Source organism: Phalangium opilio, unplaced genomic scaffold (assembly GCF_054372755.1).
Source record: "Phalangium opilio isolate 3A_F unplaced genomic scaffold, DU_Popi_V2 ptg000025l_1, whole genome shotgun sequence".
Classification (NCBI taxonomy): Eukaryota; Metazoa; Arthropoda; class Arachnida; order Opiliones; family Phalangiidae; genus Phalangium; species Phalangium opilio.
In genome coordinates, this window is record NW_028324156.1 from 764,483 (window position 1) to 782,969 (window position 18,487).

At 38.0% G+C, this 18,487-nt stretch overlaps 2 protein-coding genes and 1 long non-coding RNA gene across 5 annotated transcripts in view; 2 read left to right on the top strand and 1 right to left on the bottom strand.

Moving 5' to 3' along the window:
* The window catches only part of LOC149691602 (uncharacterized), a 212,086-nt gene that overhangs the window by 78,149 nt on the left and 115,450 nt on the right, over positions 1-18,487 (top strand). The gene's annotated exons all lie outside the window — the stretch shown is intronic.
* Positions 1-18,487, bottom strand: part of LOC149691615 (lysosomal alpha-glucosidase-like) — a 92,108-nt gene that overhangs the window by 14,561 nt on the left and 59,060 nt on the right. The window lies entirely within an intron of this gene.
* LOC149691616 (inactive tyrosine-protein kinase transmembrane receptor ROR1-like) overlaps positions 2,714-18,487 on the top strand; it is a 107,196-nt gene continuing 91,422 nt past the window's right edge. The window contains exon 1 of the mRNA XM_089868950.1: positions 2,714-3,444. Within this exon, the coding sequence (XP_089725076.1) occupies positions 3,300-3,444 (145 nt within the window). The 5' untranslated portion in view covers positions 2,714-3,299. The remainder of the gene's footprint in view (positions 3,445-18,487) is intronic.

Genomic DNA, 18,487 nt, shown 5'->3' on the forward strand with positions numbered 1-18,487 from the left:
GGCCTCTCTGAGAGTCTGAATTCAATGCATTTATATTATACTTCTTTTATTCAAACACAAACACACACACCGCATCTAAGACGTATTATATAGCATTTTCTTTTCAGTTTATACTAGGCCTAGCTAGCTCTTATTATTCTTAAAACGAGAACCTAGCCGAACCCATAACACATAAAAAATATGATAGATCCCTCGACCCCTACAGTATACTTGTTGAGTTGTCAAGGGTATCGCAATTAGACAGACCCTAGAAGACGCTGGAGAGCAACACAAAACTAACACTCTTAAGAAAGAAAGAAAAAATAAAAACTGCCTAAAGATATAAAAGACAGAAGCCACGCCCAATTGCAAAAGGGACCTTTTTTTGAGGCCCTAGGCTCTAACGACAATACATCATCTTGAACAATTTTAGTTCGCACTTCCTATAATCCAACCAACACGTTTCATCATTATTACAATCTTCAGATACCGAGATATAACACCCCTAATTACACTCGATCAATTTAATCTTTGTCCCGAGGACACTTTCAAAAAATTAAATATTTTATTTACACCCAGTGCTCAGCATAAGTATATAATGTAACTCAGTAAGTATGGGTTCAAATTAATTAAGTATATTTGTTATGAGAAAGGGTTCTTTCAAAGGGTAAAGGTCAACGTCTCGTGACGGTATTTGTACAAGGTGTTCCAAAAAGGGTTATTATAGGACCGATGATTAGTGTGTGTTTAAAGGATGACCACTTAAATTTAATTACGAAACTGAAAGACAATGATTTCTAATTTAATTAAGGGGTCATCCCTAAAACACTAAATCATTACTTGTTTACGTTAATGTCATCATCAACTGAAAATTGCAAACAGAACACAATGGACTTCAGTAATAATCACCCCATTTTTGGTACACACTGTATTTTTCGCGAACAAAACAGAAATCATGATAACCTTCTGTCATATATCTCTAGATAAATCATGCACAGTAGGCCATACCAGAGATAGATTTAATTTTAGAAGTACTAATGGAGAACGGTTAGTATTTACTTCAGTCCGACTCATAGACCACCCAGTAAGGAGCCCCTCCCTCCAACACGTAACAAAAAGTTTAAATTATCTTATTGGCTCGCTTAAACTACGTTTTGATGACGTTGCTGACGAGAACGGCGAAAAATACGTAATTCCTTTTTACCTCTGTCGCTATGACCCCCCGCCTCTTCTTTCATACCCGTCCGTCCCGGGGAAGGGGGTCCGGGACTTTGACGCGCGCCCAGATATTACTCTGTTCTCCATTCCTACTTCTAAAAACACATCTATCCCTGGCCATACCTTTAATATATTAATTTTAAAACAATATATTTTTTCTTGTCTAAATTAATTAGGCTAATTTTTATCGCATAGACGCGAAATTGATTGCTTTTAATTATTTAATTCAACATACATTCTAAGAGTATACCCAGAAAAACATTAAGAAAGTTCTCTCATCCATTCCCGCGCTTTTTCATTAAAGTTGGTTGCAATAAAATCATGATAAAACGAATAACGCCATTAAAACAAACACGCTTTTTAGTACAGCGCAATTACGTTCCATCCCAATTCAGTTCCGAACTGTATCGTGAATAGAGTTCAAGCTATAACGGCTTACACGAAAGACACCACACTTTAACTTCGCATTCATTAACTAACTCTTAACGAACAGATGGTGATGGGGGTAGTTGTAAGATGAGAACACATATCCTTACGGAAAAGACAAAGGCCCTTTTGCATATATTGGATGGGTGGGTGTGGGCTCGGTCTATAACGAGAGTTACGAGACGACGAGACTTGAGGCGATAAAAACGGAAGGGGACATTGTTCCCCCTTACGATGGGGTCTAGAAGAATTCCGGGGTTGACGGGATGTAAATTAGATGCCAATTTGAACAACGTCTAGTTAAGGGAGCATGGTTCAAGACGCGCGCGAGAACAAAAAAGTAAAATAAAAACATCAAAGGAAGATTGTGATTCGAGAATCAGCTAGGGAGCGACCCACCGTCTTGTAATGCTGAATTGGGAACTCAAGACAACTTTAAAGACAAGTTACCATGGACAGCGATAAGTCCGGACACAGCTTGCCCAGTGGTCAATAGACAGTTTTTCAAAAGTCGGGGGTAAAAATGGAGCCTGGTTTTACCACTTAAGACATACCAGTGGTGGATATGTAGACAAAAAAGACCCAAATTAACAGGGTCTATTCCTCGAAATGGTCGACTTTAAACCATAAGTTCATTAGATATGTTCCATAAGTTTGTCACTGGTTACCTAGAGCTTGTAAAGCGACACCTGGTTTTTGACGCTGTCAAAGGCTTAGTAATGCAGACTAAATAGGGCCTAGATGGAAGTCCTGCAAAACAAACCGAGTGTAGCACTTCAATTCTCGCTTGTCGTTCTACTAGAACTAGCTCGATCTGTAAGTCTCTCAGTAGCATTACGAAGTATAGGTAGTGTCATACTTATGGATGGAACATATCACTTATAAACTTATGTTTAAACTGTAAAAACATTGATTAAAAGTCAAGAAAATCTCTCAAAGTCCTTTCACTTCAACTATAATGATAAAAATTCAAGACCACGTGCGTCTTTTGCAACCTCTCTCGCGATTAGAATCGGTATAGTTCCTCCTGACACTCTGGATACACTATTTCCTATTCCAACCGCTAGAGTCGCCAGCCGCTCAAACCTCTCGAGTTCCAGAGAAGTACGCGGCCAAAACTAGACTCTTCGTACGTAGGGAAAAGAGAGAAAGAGAGAGAGGAGAGACGAAAGAGTCTGTTCTCGACGATGAGAGACTTTTAAACAAGCACCAGAATCCGTGGAAAGCGGACGCGTGTACTTTGGTCTCTAATGTTCCGCTCGTTAGATAGTGTTAAAGTACATTCTTACCTTAACTGTCCGGCAGTGAAGCTTCGCTAAAACCTCTTTACGAGGATAATACCAGTTTTCATCGGGGATAGGGGGATGACCGCTCGTACGTCAAGCTCGCTCGACCTCTAAGTGACCCCCTTACCAACACCACAACACCAAGTTGTTCAACTGTCCAGCCCAAGCAATTTTGTGTGGTTTGGCTACCTGTGGATCGGTTTAGAACTCTGTACGGTTTTCCTAAGCCTAAATCAACAAAGGTTGTTGTTTTTTTTTAAGAAGATAACGAGTAATGACATTTATTTGACAACCACAACAGGAGTGTTACAATAAAAAAATGTTGTCACAGTTAATTTAAGTTGTTACATCGCAACACTTGGTGGATAATTTGTTTATTTTATTTGAAAAATGGAGACTGTCGCGAGGAAAAGCTTTTGGATTTGCTTGGTTATTTTGTTAGTTTTATTTTTATGTCAAGTTGAATTGTCGCGGAGTGAAAGAATAGTCGGAGGACATAGGAGGGATCGACTTGGTACTTCAAACATGGATAAACGTAAGTACTTGTTAATCTTTATCGTTGTTTTTTTGTTTCTATAGAGTTACTGATGCCAGGGTTAATGCGCTTTCTAAAGAAGCAATTTATGTTTAATTCCATAGTTCAAGTATAGTGAAAGCACTTGAATAAAAAAAAATGGTTCCAATGAATTAACTAAACTAGTACAGGGTGTTTCTATTAAGTCTGCCATAGATTAAGGGGTGTTGTGTTCTTTGCGTCAAATTGAGTGGAAAATACATGCCAAAGAACATGTATGGGGGGGGGGGGTCTATGGGCTCCCATACAAGTAAATAGATACGAATATGATGTAATTATAATCAGCTTTACTTTACCAGCGTACGGACACTTCCCTATATTAACCTTCTAAGATTGAAGACTACTGAATGATGATATGTCTTACCACAGATGTGTTATGACTATTATCTTAATTGTTTGGGAGCCCATATTTATCCGTAATTAAATGTTATAGATACCCCATGCGTGTTCTTTGAGATACACTTTCCACTGTCAGTTTGACCCCAAGAACGCATGAACTCACAATTAAATTCTGGCTGGCAGACTTATCAGAAACACCCTGTTGATCACTTTATTACGCCATCCATGTTTTCCCATAATCCCTCGCGATACATATACATATACATATACACAAAGTAACAACAAGAATCCACAAAAAAAAAAGATTTCCAAAAAAAATAATAATAAAAAGTATATATTTTAAAAGCGAAATGCTTTCATCTCATCTTCTCTTCCACTTCTTTTTCCAACGAAAAGAAGCTGAAGAGCGAGAGGGTGAGATCTTAGAGAGAGATGGAGATGCGGAGAAAATGACTCCCAGGCGGTCGACTCTCTCGTTTTCTCTCTCTCTTTACACGAAACGGCACTTTTGCAAATGGACCAAAACTACTTAAAATGAGTTACTCTTCCTTGCAACGTTACACTACGTATCCTCCTTCTCCTCTGGCATCCATTTTCAAAATATTGTCTCTATAAAAAGAAAAATAACAGAAAAATCGTATTTAGACAATCCATTTATAATATTTTTGAACCAAAAAAGATGAAGTAACGAAAATGGTTGGAAAATGGTGGGACCAGATAGGTGTGTGTCTATCAAGAAATGAAATATGACCAGTATTCCATAACGGCCTGTTAGGTTTAATGTCTTAACTGGTACACTTATTTCAAGCTTCTTATATAAAGTATGATGCCTGCATACAGTTTTTAGAACCTAATATATTTTAAAAGTGTTCAGTAAAGGGTTTTTAAAAAAAGAGCAAAGCGGCTTATAGCTTGGTCGTTATTTAAGGTTTTTTTATATATATATACGTTATTAAGGTGGGATACTTTAAAAGAGAAAAGATGACTTAGGAGATATGGGAGATATCAGGAGACGTGAGGAAGATACAGGTTTAATGGCCCTCAGTTTGAACGCAGTTGAGTATAGTTTATGAGACTTGAAAAGAATGGGTTATGGTTTTTTATTTTTGGGTTTTTTCTTTTCTTTCATAATTTCTGGGCGTTTTTTCTTCTTCTTTTTTTTTTAATAAAAACTTAACAGTTTAGTAATAAATTTTTTAATGAAGGTTTGAAAGATATGTCCTTCCAACCTTTATGGATGGTTATATAAATTAAACTCGAGTTCTACTAGACTTAATTGGACTTTATAATTACTTTCATGTAGTTAACTTTAGAATATTTAATGAAAAACAGCCGTTGTAACTTATACTATGGATTAAAATACAGTGTGTTAATTGGTTCTAAGGGTCATTTTGAGTTGAAAATCTTCTATATGACATTTTGTTTTAAGGGCCAAACTAAACAGAGTGTTTTTACGGATTAAATTACAACCGTTTTTCAATTTCATTTATGTTAAATTTATGGGGTCTTCCCTAAAACACCCCATTCATAACTTGTTAATGGTCTCCCTTATGGCAAAATATCATAGAAGTTACTTTAATTTTCGACTCAGAAATCGCCAATATTGTAATCACTGCACTTCGGTCTATTACGACCATTTTTGAAACACCCTGTATATCTACAACCATTTTACTAAAATTAAAATTTAAACTGGAGTTCTAGACTTAATTGAACTTTATAATTACTATCCTGTAATTAAATTTTCAATATTTAAATATATGATAAACATCTAGCTAGCTATTTTAGCATAAGCATTTTGGTTAAATTGTTTTAAGACCATGGCCAACCGAAATGTGTCCCAATTGGCTAACTGCAAACGCTTATCCATATAAAGTGATTCTTGGTGGGTAAAATTTAGGGCCGAATTATGTTTAAAGCACCAAACATTAGCGGGCCGCGTGCTAACGACTAATACCTCTACCTTATAATCCGCGCCGGCCTCGTTGTGTGTGTTAAGCCTAACCCCTAAAACTGAACAAACCCATGCCAAGTTAGCAGCAAAAGTGCTTCAATTTAATTAAGAACCTAAATCTTCCCGCTGCAGGCTGCATCCCGTTTTCTATATGTAAAATAGGCCTAAACTTCCATCCAATCTAAGCCTTGGTCACTAAAATCCTCGTAAATTAACGAATGGGAAGTGAAGGGGGGCCAGCTCAATCGAATGATTTTCAGAGTTGATTTGCGGGGAAGTCGACCGAAAGGAGCGTCCTATACAGGATTAATTACCACTCTTTTAATTAGAAACCTACTTGGGTTTTGGGTACGATTACGATAGAGGGAAGAAGAGAAGGCCCAGCTATGCTTGGAATGGAAGAAAATTAGTTCCGAAGAAGCCCTTCTTAGATTGGGTACCAACAACACTAGTGGTCATGGACCTCAGCTGAAACCCTAGCTTTCTTTCCATGCATGCATGGGAGTGTTTAGAATTTAGTACCCACATGTACTCTTTCTTATCTAAAAGTCTGTAATTGCGAAGTAGGTCAAAATGAATTCCAATTGGGGTCAAAGTTCGAGGTAGAATTTAGGAAGGAATCTTTATTTCAATCTTTGGAGAGCGTATAATAGATTATTCCATTACTTGCGCAGAAATCAGCACAAAGGTGAGAGGTCGCCTACTTTGGCTATTTCCCAGCTAGCGCTAACCAATAGAGAGCTTTCAGATAGTAGTACGTCACACCCTCCCAAGTCTTACCGCTGTTCTGGTAGCCATATTGGGTGGGTGGTCTCAGCTTCATTCCTGCTTTAAACCCACCAATATGACAGCGTAACCCACCAATATGACAGCGTAAATTATGTCACGAGACTCAGCTCCTCCTCCAACTGAAAGCTCTCTATGGGCAACGTCAGACGGAGGCCAAGTTCACAACACGCGGAGGGAGGTTAGGCAACTCGCGGTGCTTCTTGGCCCCAGGGAAATGACCCAAGAAGGTGACCTCTGACCTCCCCTATGGTCTTTGCTTCTCTTCTGGAATTAATGGAAAGGTCTATTCAGTGCCATTTTTACCCGTATATCTAGAAGTTCATAACTTCGAAGTAGGCCAAAATAAAGTGAATTGTGAGAGCAAATACTGCGTTAGAGTTCGAAGAAAGGACCAGGAGAATTCAGCTCGCAATTGGCGAACAATGAACAGTGTCAAAAATAGACGGGGACAATACGCGAACCCTCAAAGAAATCCCAGTGCGTACGATAATGTAACAATAAAATATACCCAACAGAAGAAATGAAAAAAAATTCTATGGCCTTTGAACTTCCCAGACACCATGGAGAATAGAACCCACCATCATACAATTTTTGGGATAGGAACTTTCCTCTATACGTTTATCACTTTAACTTTAACCACGCCTCATTTGGTTTTGGAGTAATCTTTCCACCTTTCCTTCTAAAGCAAAGTTAACTTGAAATCCTCCTCTTCACTGTCGTACATGAAAAAGGAGTTCCGATTTTGCCAGAAAACCGTCGGAAACTCAGCGTGAGGCTATTGTGTAAAGTGGCAACTTTGACGTTTATTTTCGCGCCAAAAAAAGGGGGAGAGAAGGTATTTGTTGTTACCAACAACAAAGCACGTGCACGGAAAAAGCTCGAGAACCCGCCAAAAAAAAAATCTTTTACAATTTTTCTAAGCCTTTGCAATATAAATTTCACATAAATTTAACTGAATTTTGCGTATGAAATGATATGGCCCCTGAATTTAATACCAAGAAAAGCACCCTGGTTTATATTTATATATATAAAAAAATCTTTCCAGGGTGTGAGTTTGATGAAGCACAGACGTCCCACCATCAGGGTTTCGGCTCATTGCTTCGTATATCGCTTTTCAATTGTTAACAAGCAAAAGAGAACTAACACTATTAAAGGCTACTCAATGGTTATTCCAAACATTCTAATAGAACCTACAACATTACTTCGATTTGAATAAATAATACATCACCTAAGCCTTGGTGGTCCCGAGTTAGCCCTTAGTTCCCATCCCTTATTGTCAATAGAGGGTTAACAGTTAGCTCCAAACCACCATACCAACACCCGGAGTTTGCAATACACTTTAACGTAATCTTCATAAGGAAATAATGTTTATATTTATGCAACCTCAAGTTGCGCATCGTTTTTAACTCAACAACTCGAGAGTTGCCATGAAGTTAAGTCGTAAGAACTGACATAAGTATTTAGGTTACAAAAAAAAATATTATTCTCAAAATTGGTATTGAATTACACGTACGACGACTTTACTTCTTGCCAGGGATTTTTGGATGTCAAGAAAATAGGCTTAAAATGTCAAATTTTATTTAGAGGATTTAGTTGGATAATAAATTCACGGTTTTGGCTTCTAGAGGAACCAGTACCAATAAGAGACGAAGAGAACATGCATGGGCCCTTCCGAATTTCCTATCTCTACACAATCAACCCCAATAAGTATATAAGAAATTCCATCTCTCTACAAGTTACCAAGCGCAAAGGAGAAGGAAAAAAAACTGTTCAAATAAAAACGTTTTCGCTTATCTAAATAGCAGATCAGTTTGCTTTTGGTAAAGTCAAAAAAAGAGAAGAGTACCCTTAGTACTTCTTAGGGGGAGGGGGGGGGGGTTCTTATACGTCCCACGCTTGCTCGATGTATCCCTAAGATAACACTAGTAATTTTAAAGCTAAGAATGAAGCAAAGTGAAAAGCAGGGATGTACAAAAGAATGATAAAGATTAAACATCTACTAAAGCCTACAAGTTCAAATAGAAGAAGACTAGAAGAGGATCTAAAAGATACCGCTCCACTATTGGTTTTTAAAATGCCAATAAAAGTTTTAAACTAAATAGAAATAGATGATCCTCGAAACAATCAAGGTTAATTCTAAAATTTCTTAGTCGTGATCATTCGGTTCCAATCCTGCATGCGGGAGATGCTACTGGGAACCCTGAAGGTCATGAGGTTACAGTCACGTGACATGGCCCAATCACTACTCCAGGAAATAGCATCACTACTTCTTTAAAATAAAGTTCCCTCTACAATGTACATCCCTTAAAACAAATGGATGACACTTACATTTACCAATCTTTTTAAATGCAAGACTCCGGTCCTAATTACTAACGCAACGCGAGGCATTGTGGGATGCTTTAAAAAACGTTAGAAGGGCCCGATTGAAAATAGTTATAACTTTGGTTAAACATACTTCTGTTAAAACTTGCAACTTTAAAGGTTCTATACCGTTAAAAAATAATAAAACTGTCAAGGAATTGTAGTTAGGCCTAAACTTATTTCGGGAGTGAGAAATTTCGTGCGAGGGTCTTCGCAGCGTGATCTTTATTGGTAGGTGTTGGCGAATTTACGATTTTTCTGTTGCCTAGAGCGAAATATACCATACAACTAAACAAGGTCGTATATCACTCAAACCGTTAACTTTAACCAAACAAAGTAAGACTAAATAAACGAGAGATGTTTGTGTATGTGCGAACTGGGCCCGTTTAAAGACTAGCCTTTCAGTTCCGCGAAACGGACAAGGATGATATCCTTCGTTTGATGGAGCGTCAACGACGGGTGGTCCCTTTTGGGAAGAAGAAACTCTTTTTCATGTACATCAGGGAAAACGCCCGTACCTTTACTGGTTCCGGAGGCCGTTTTAACGAAATAATGCCTGGCTGGCTGAAACCATCGTCCCCTATTACCCCTGGTGTCCCGTATACCTGTAGCAACCAACACCCAAGGAACAGTTAACAAACGTAGCCAAGCCTTGGTCTTGGGTTTAAAGGGTTTTAGATGGCAGGCTCTTGGGGCCAACGAACGTTCAACAAAAAAGGGCGAGCTCGTAAAATCTTTTAAATCTTCTTCCCTGATGGTGAACAAAGCGAGAACGATCCTTTGACGACTTTCGATGCCAAGGCTTAAAATTCCTAACTTTATATATTCAAAATATACTTCCTAAAGGATTCCGTAAAATTTAAACTATCTTTGACAGAGAAAAACTTGATTCAAGTAGCCATCAGGTTGCAGGGATTCCATTGGAAGTCACGTATTTTAAGATTAAGTTTTATTTATTTGCAGGGATAGACTTAATTTTAGAAGTAGGAATGGAGAACGGTTAGTATTTACTTCAGTCCGACTCATAGCCCAGTATAGTGCTACACGAAACGAAAAGTTTAAATTATATTATTGGCTCACTTAAACTACGTTTTGATGACGTTGCTGACGGGGACGGCGAAAAATTCGTAATTCCTTTTTACCTCTGTCGCTATGACCCGCCTTTTCTTTCATACCCCTACGTCCCGTGGAAGGGGGTCCGGGACTTTGACGCGCGCCCAGATTACTCTGTTCTCCATTCCTACTTCTAAAATTAAATCTATCCCTGTTATTGAAAGTCCAGAGTATAAGGGTATAGTTTTGACGAGGAAAAATTAAGTCATTTACATAACGAGAACAAACAGAGCCATCTGATATCAATCTACTTAACGCGCTTCATTCGCAAAAACAATGGCCTCATTTGCTAAGTACAAAAATCCACCATGATTCTTGGCTCAATGAAAAACAGATGTCTTACGTCAAGCAACTCTTAACAACCCAAAATACAAAGAGTGTTGAAAAAGTGAACGTAAAATACCCGCCAATTATATCCCGTACATAAAGAATTAGTGGGATTTGAAAATACTTGGAATATTATTTAGGCTTATGTAAATTCCAACAAAAATTTACGCATAAATATTAGGATTACCGCTTAATCCTTATCGTTATTTATTCCCATCCAAAATGGTTGGTTTCTTTATAAAATTCTTTTTCTTTTTCAAGTATTTTCTCGGAGACGGGGATATCCCCGGGCCTTTGAGACTTGATTGCATCAATTTAAGGACCCGGGTATCTTGTCTAAATGATTCCCATAGCTACTTTTTATTCAGTTCAAGTCACCAGGTACCTCAAATAGTAATAAATACCCCGGGCCAAAACCTACCTCCATAATTCTTGTTAAGCCTAACGTTGAAAAATAGAAACAAGTTATTTTTTTTTCTTTTCTTTTCTTTCTAAAATCGCTTGCTGCAGTGATAGGGCTAAAATATTACACAAAAAGGCGCAAAAAACCTTTACCGCCTACGTATTTTCCCAATGACTATGATGTCTACAAAATGGTACGGGAGAACCCAAGTTGAATTTGGTGCTAAGGCTTGGTGGGTAGTCACTGTCTAGTTGACTTTTTGATGATATAGCACTCGTCAAGATTGATCAGTGAAGGGTAATTTTCGTTTTGGCGCGAGAAAGAAGGTGGTGGAAAGGAGAACGATGAGCGGGCGCGTGAGTCTGTCTAATCACGCGTACACGCCACGCCCAAAAATCGTCTGCTAAAGTCTACCTTACGTAAGGGAACTTTTTCCTCTGGCTTAGTTTTATCACTAACTTTTACTTTTCTCGGTCGGTCAATAGTTACCTCCCAAGCTATCATCGACTTCGGTAGATATCCTACCACCACCACCACAACCGTTTTCATTTGGCTGTTAGTTCGCTTGATTACTTTTCGGGTGTTGGTTTTTAAGCTATCCATTAGAAAGAAGTGTAAGAAGGTGTTATCAGAAGTAGATAGAGAGAGATATTGTCATAGAAGGGGAATAATTAGTCTGCTAAGTCAGGGAATTCGAACAAAGTCAGGGAAATTGATTTTAGAAGGGAATATTTCTTGGGTTTACGAAAATTTTATGGCGTTGAACGTTACATTAAATATGTGAATAGACTGCTGAATAGACAAATTCTTTAATTACAAACAGAGAAACCAACACACAGGGGTGAGGTTGCCATTGGGGTATCGTCCCTCTCGCCAAGAAGCTCCACCAGAGGCAGTGCGAGTTGGTTACAATGGTTAGCCTGGTGTAGTGAAGTCGGGCTCCAATGGCTGTGTGTTGGTTTCTCTTTTTGTAATAAACGAATTTGTCTATATTTGATTCTTCCGCATTTAAATTAAGATTGCTTCTCATTGAAATACCCATATTTAGACAATTTCCTTTTGATATCTAATGGCATTCCCTTGCGTACGTCTTTGTTATTTAGCCTTGTTAAAAATCAGTACCCCCCGAATCTCCTACATTAACCAACAAAACCGAAAGTCGTAGTAGACCCGGCATGCTGTTACTTCCAAATCCGTACAACAAACATGGGAGACAAAGATGGATTATCGGATTATCCCTTCGCTGTATAACAGGGCCCTTATAAGGTCTCTTCTGGGATTGGTACGGTGGGTCCACGCATATATATATATCTAGCTACTTAATAGGTCCCCTCCATAGCCCACCTTCCTCCAGCTATACAGGGTGTGTGGTTGTGGACATTGTTTTAGGTGGCAATAAATGTTTGGGAGCCCATATCACCTTGTAGACCCCAACATGTTCTTTCACAATTTACACTCAGCCTAACCCAAAGAACAAACAAACACTTTAAATTATAGCACCAGACTTATCAGAAACACCCTGTATGTTATAACACATAAGCTCATCATATATTACAAAGAAGAACCCGACTAGAAAACTCTTGAAACTTTTGGATGCTGCTAGCTGGTATACCTTGGTAATAAATCATCGTTTATATGTCGTGCTACGATACAATTCCTGAATTTATTCATTACTTCCATGAGGTGTTATTATCTATAAGTAAACCAATAAGAAAGCTACGATCTTCAGTACTAAATAGAAGCCTTTATAATATATTCATGGGCTTACATAGATACATTCACTAGGGGTTAGAAAAAGCACATCAGAAAGAAAAGAAGAGAAAAAAACAGATTAGGTCCTACTACCCCGGGAGCGAAAAGAATTCAAGAAGGTAGACTAATGCAAGCAACCAGCCAACCAATTCTTCTGGGGCAATTAAAATACCTCTCCCAAGTCATATGTATACAGTCGATCACTATTGATTTCTACTCCACGGTACATTCTTCTTAGCTATACATCCATTCTCGCGTGCAAAGATCCATCTTCGCACGCGCTAAAGGAAATAGGCGCGAAAAAAAAGGCGGGATTTCCAAAAGCTCGAGACGCAACTTTACAAAAGGTGAAAGTGAGAACACTCTCAAAGTTAGAAAGAAAAGGTCCATATTGAAACACCCAATGTTTGCGATACCTATTATTGATATAAAAGAATGGGAATACCTATTACGGTATGGCATACTCCGATTGAGTTATAAGATATAAGCAATCGTCAAAAATATATTGGCCGTAACAGGGGAAAATGAAGATTTTCTTTATTTTTTATTTTTTTATTTTTTTGGTTTCCCGCCTTTCTTTCCCGCCTTTTTTCAGTTCAGCATCAAGCAAAGCGTAAGTGATAATGGTGGCCAGCTGTTGACGCGAGTTTTTTGGTATTATTCGACTTCCCCCCTCCGTCTTTATTTCTTTGCTGGGGCATATGCCCCCTTTAATGTCTTCCCATGGGAGAGGGGGTGGCTTCCCCCCCTCTTTTCTAAGTCCTTAGAGAACGGAATAAAAAGGCTTAGGTGATAAATTAGACTAATAGTCAGAACAATTCAATATTATTCCGAAGTATGGGCAGTAACGAGTGTGCATCGATCAGGGACAGACGTTTAAACTATTAAGATAGTTTAATTAATTTAATTCAAATTAAGTCTTAACTTTCAATTATCCGTAGAACGCGATAACTTTCAAAATTAGTATGCGCAGTAGGGGCTGTGCAATGATCAGGGACAGACGTTTAAACTATTTTAGATGGTTTAATTAATTTAAATCAAATTAAGTCTAACTTTTAACTATCCGTAGAACGCGTTAAATTTAAAAGAATGCGCAGTAGGGGCTGCGCAATGATCAGGGACAGACGTTTAATTTAATTCAAATTAAGTCTAACTTTTAATAATCCGTAGAACGCGATAACTTCCAAATTAAGTATGCGCAGCAGGGGCTGCGCAATGATCAGGGACAGACGTTGAAACTATTTTAGATGGTTTAATTAATTTAATTCAATTCAATTCAATTTAATTCAAATTAAGTATACCTTTTAAAAATATATTAATATTCGACGAACTACGCCAATAAATTCCCTTTAGGAGTCTAGAGTTGCCGGCCGGTTACGAAATAGTGGACTCAAACTATATAATGTACACAAATTCGTTCCAAACTCCCATTATTTACGAATGCAAATGACCACCAGGATTTATTACATGACATTTTCTATACAGTCGGAAACAGAAATTTCACGCAAACCGGCCCGAAATATTTTAAGGAATGCATATAATATTCATTTCCTGCTACTGGTAACGTTTATAATATATATACATATATACAACGGTCAAAGTTTATAGGTCAAAAGGTATACATGTATGTACTATATACGTAAGAAAAGTTGTTTTAAAAAACGTTACGAAATTTGAGAATTAATATTGATAAGATGCATCAAGGATCAAAGAAAAATGCCGAATTTTGATAATAAACTATAATCGAGGGGCTAATAACTCTTAAAATATATTGTACATTGATTACGGGGTTATTATCACGGGGTTTCATCATAAGTTCATAAGATATGTTCCTGCCATAAGTTTGTCACTGGTTACAAACTGGAGCTTGTCATGAAGTGAATGAGGTAGGTCATAGATTCTGGTGAGGCTTAGTATAGACTAAATAGGAGCAGATGGAAGTCCTGCAAAACTAACCGAGTGTAGTACTTCAATTCTCGCTTGTCGTTCTGCTAGAACTAGCTCGAGATGTAAGTCTCTAGCATTACATTACATACTTATGGTAGGAACATATCTTATAAACTTATGGTTTCATCAATTTAGTATTGTCAAGGGTACTGTTTTAAAGGTTTACGCGTAATTTCTTCAGTAAAGTCAAAAGGTGCGGCCTACAACGGTTAGTGGTTGGCCCCTCGGATATACGTTACGTACGCAAAAGCTAAGCCTAATCAATAAATGGCGGGAAATAGATTTTATATCGCGATTAAAATGTCGGAAAACCTGCATGCAGTATTGATAGTAATGACAATCGTATTACGTTACTGATTACTCGATTCAGTCTTAAATTACCCCATATTTAACCCAAATGTACTATTAAAACCCGGATTTACAGTTAAGCAAACTCAAACTGTATATAGAAAGGGACTAACAGCGGCCTCAATACCTTTAAGATATTAATCTCTATGGAAATTTAACACCGGGTGCCGCTTCCCTATTATTTTTCGTTCAAACTAATCTACTTTAATGCCATCTTCCTTGATCGATACGAGGATAATAATGCTACTACAAAAGTAAATGCACGTGCAATGACCGAGGCCCGAATTTAAGGGAAGCACTATGTATATGTATATTTAGGGCGGAGTTTTTGACTGGGAAAAACGTAATTTGGAAGTTTTTGAACTGTACCATCGATTTGCGTATACAGTACAGCTAGTTCCAGCTTTTGACATTTTGTCATTTATAGAGAGGTATACTGAAAATGGAGGATTCTCTTCTTATTTCTTTTATCGAATATTTTATTGATTGCTTTGTTTAGGTTTTAACGATGCAAAGGCTTAAATGCCTATTCAGACTGAAGTCTAACGTCGGTCGCGTTGGTACGTTCATTTCCCTGTGCAGACGTTACAGCAGACGACTTAAAACAAGTCGAGTATTTTGTGATTTAATTTTAACCAAGACTTTGAATTTTAAAATCGTTGAATATAAAATGACAAATACCACGCCAATATCCCAAAACTTTTCATCCATCGTCTGCTAAAGCGTAGCAGCTCACTCATTCACGCGTCAGTTAGGCATGATCGAGGGGAAAGAAAAGGTGATTGCTAACGAGGTGGCGCCATCTCGACACTCACTGCAAGAAGAAATTGAAAATTTTCAAACTAAACCCGCAAAGAATCTTTTGCGTATAGTCGTTGTCACGTGTCTAATATTAAGCTAGAAAAGCGACTTCACCGACAGATGTGAACCTAAGATTTTAGCTCAGTCTGAATGGGCCTTAACCATAGACAAATTATATTGTGATGAGAGTTTTTATTCGGAAATAAGTTGTTGACCTCTTTGATTTACTTCGAGTCGATGCAAATTAACAATTACTTATAATATTATTTAAGAGATATCTGTTAGTAGATAAGACTTAATTTTACAGACAATTCAATTCACGCATGCACATTTGTTGGGGTAAATTACAGGGGAACTTGGCCGACGGGTGTTACTTATAAACAAAGATTACAATCGTAGCTTGTCAAATGTCAAGTGACACACGACAACAAGAACTTGAAAAGGAAACACGGATGGGTAATGCTTATAATCGAGAAATTATCAACGCAATAAAGATAATAGTTCAAATTATTAGGAGCACAACCAAATACCTTGGTTTCAATTGTAAAATTTAATTTCACGCGCTTCAACAATAGATACTAGTGGGCAGAGAAGTGTTGCCAGTCATTTGTGACTCGTGCAATCCAAACCAGACTGAAAGCTTGTAGAATTCAGTTCGATTCTGTTACTATCGTTTAGTTCCAAATCTGAACGATGCAGGAGATGCTCTAATAACAAATTATTGGCAACACTGAAGCGCGGTTTAAAGTTACGAAACGTTAAGTGGGAGGAAATCTATTCTTAATTTTGAAATTCCACGCGTTTTTGTAATTTTGTCACGAAGACGTATAAATAATGCCTCGTGATTAGGCCTAAAAATAAAGAATTTGTACAGATTAAAGCAATGAACCAATAAGTTGACTTTGGGTAGGGAGAATTCAAACCGATTCCTCATCGTTTATGCTACAGTATAATTATACCAAAACCAAATCGATTTGCGAAGAATTTCCACACTGTGTGAATTCATTTATCAATACACGATTTTATCAGAATAAAAAGTATGATTGAGGTTTTGAGTGGGTCCGAAAATGGCTGCGAGCTATGGATGGTTCGTTGGTTCATTGTAACTTCCATCACGTGCCCAAAAAGGCGCAAAACTTTATTGACTAATAGCAGCTTGCTCCTTTGACGGTATTTGGTAGCATATAGAAAAATTACTCGGTGCCCTTAGCTTAACTATGACGCGTTAGGTGCTTCAATTCACTGCTGGGGGTAAAAGTGTTCGATGGCGTGTGAAAAGTCACCCCGAGAAACCACTCGTCGTGGACCCTCCAAAGTTACCCCTGGGGGTCCATACCTCTCTCTCTCTCTCTCTCTCTCCAAACAGGGGGCGCAAAAGGAGAGCGCCACGCACTCAAGGTCCCCCTAGATGCAAAAATATCGGGAACCCATCACTTTGTCATTGAGTTATAATGGAAACCCACCCCATGCAGTTGGTTGAGATCTGATGGGGAAAGGCGAGTAACGAACCTTGGGGTCAACTTTGGCGGGTTCTTCTAGGGTGTCAGAAATGGAGAGGAGAGAAACACCACCACCACCACTACTCTTGTTTGACCTGTGAGTGACTCACGTTTTAGGAACGTTATGCTTAGTTTCAATACGATACAGCCGGGAATAATGTGGGTTTATCTGTACATTGGAATTGTAAACCATTTTCGTGGATGTTGATGTCAAGTTACAGGTCATTCCTGCAGCCTCCCAGGGTCTAACGATGATGTGGATAGAATTTTTAGATTTGCGTCTGAATTATTTCTGTAAACATTGGCGCATGCGCTATGTAACGTTTTCCGAAAAATCGGAGGACATTAAAAGGGACAGTAAACAACCCATCGTGGAGCGGGTAAAATGATTTAAATACGTCACAGTCACCACGTGACGTCAAATCCAAAGACTCCACATAGAATGGGACTGGACACCTAGTCCTTTTATTTCGCGAGATTGCAGCGGAAATTCCCTGAAGTGCTAATTTCCGAAAAATAAAACGAACTAAGTTTGTTTAAACCACGCCTCTCCTTGGTCACGTGCCACTAACGTATTTGAAATAATCAACCACATGCCGATGCCGGCTTTACAGTCACTTTAACAATATTCAACAGCCCGCAAACGCACATGGTACAAAAACGCGCCAAAAATTATATATATATATTTAGATACGACATTAATTTGGCGGGAAATTTTTAGAGCCCAATATGTTTCTAAATTACCTAATTAATTATGAGAAACTAATTTATTTGCTCATTGGAGTAAAGAAACGGCTCATAGATATAAAAAACAACACTTCCTAAAGAGGAAGCTACAAATTTAAGGGCGTTTCTTATATCTATGGTACGGTTATGTCCCCAAGCAAGTATATAGACTAATTTACATAATATTTCGTTTTAAAATCCGGCCCTGTCACGTGTATTAAATTTTGGAGACGCCGCCGTCGCTCGTGCCAAAGAGAAGCGCCAAACCCCTCGTGCCTTATTATTATAAAAGGAGAGCATCATATTTCATCAGGAAATTATACCACACTCTAAGGCAGTTACCTTATATTTAAAAGTATAGATTTTAATCTTTGGATAAAGTAAACTTTTACCTTGAAAACAAACATTAAGCCTAATTCAGGAAAACGAACGAACGAAGGATAGATGAATTGTTTACTAAAATGGGTAAAGGAAGATAACGCTACGTAAGGTTTCCTTAAGGCTGGCAGGCACACACAAAGCCTTTAATTCAAACGAGGGTGGTTATAGTTAAGTCCCCAAACGAGAAACAAACACAGATAGATAGATGTATTCTCTATGGTTTAAAAATTAGCCATTCTTTAAAATTAATTTTAAACTCGTGGAAAC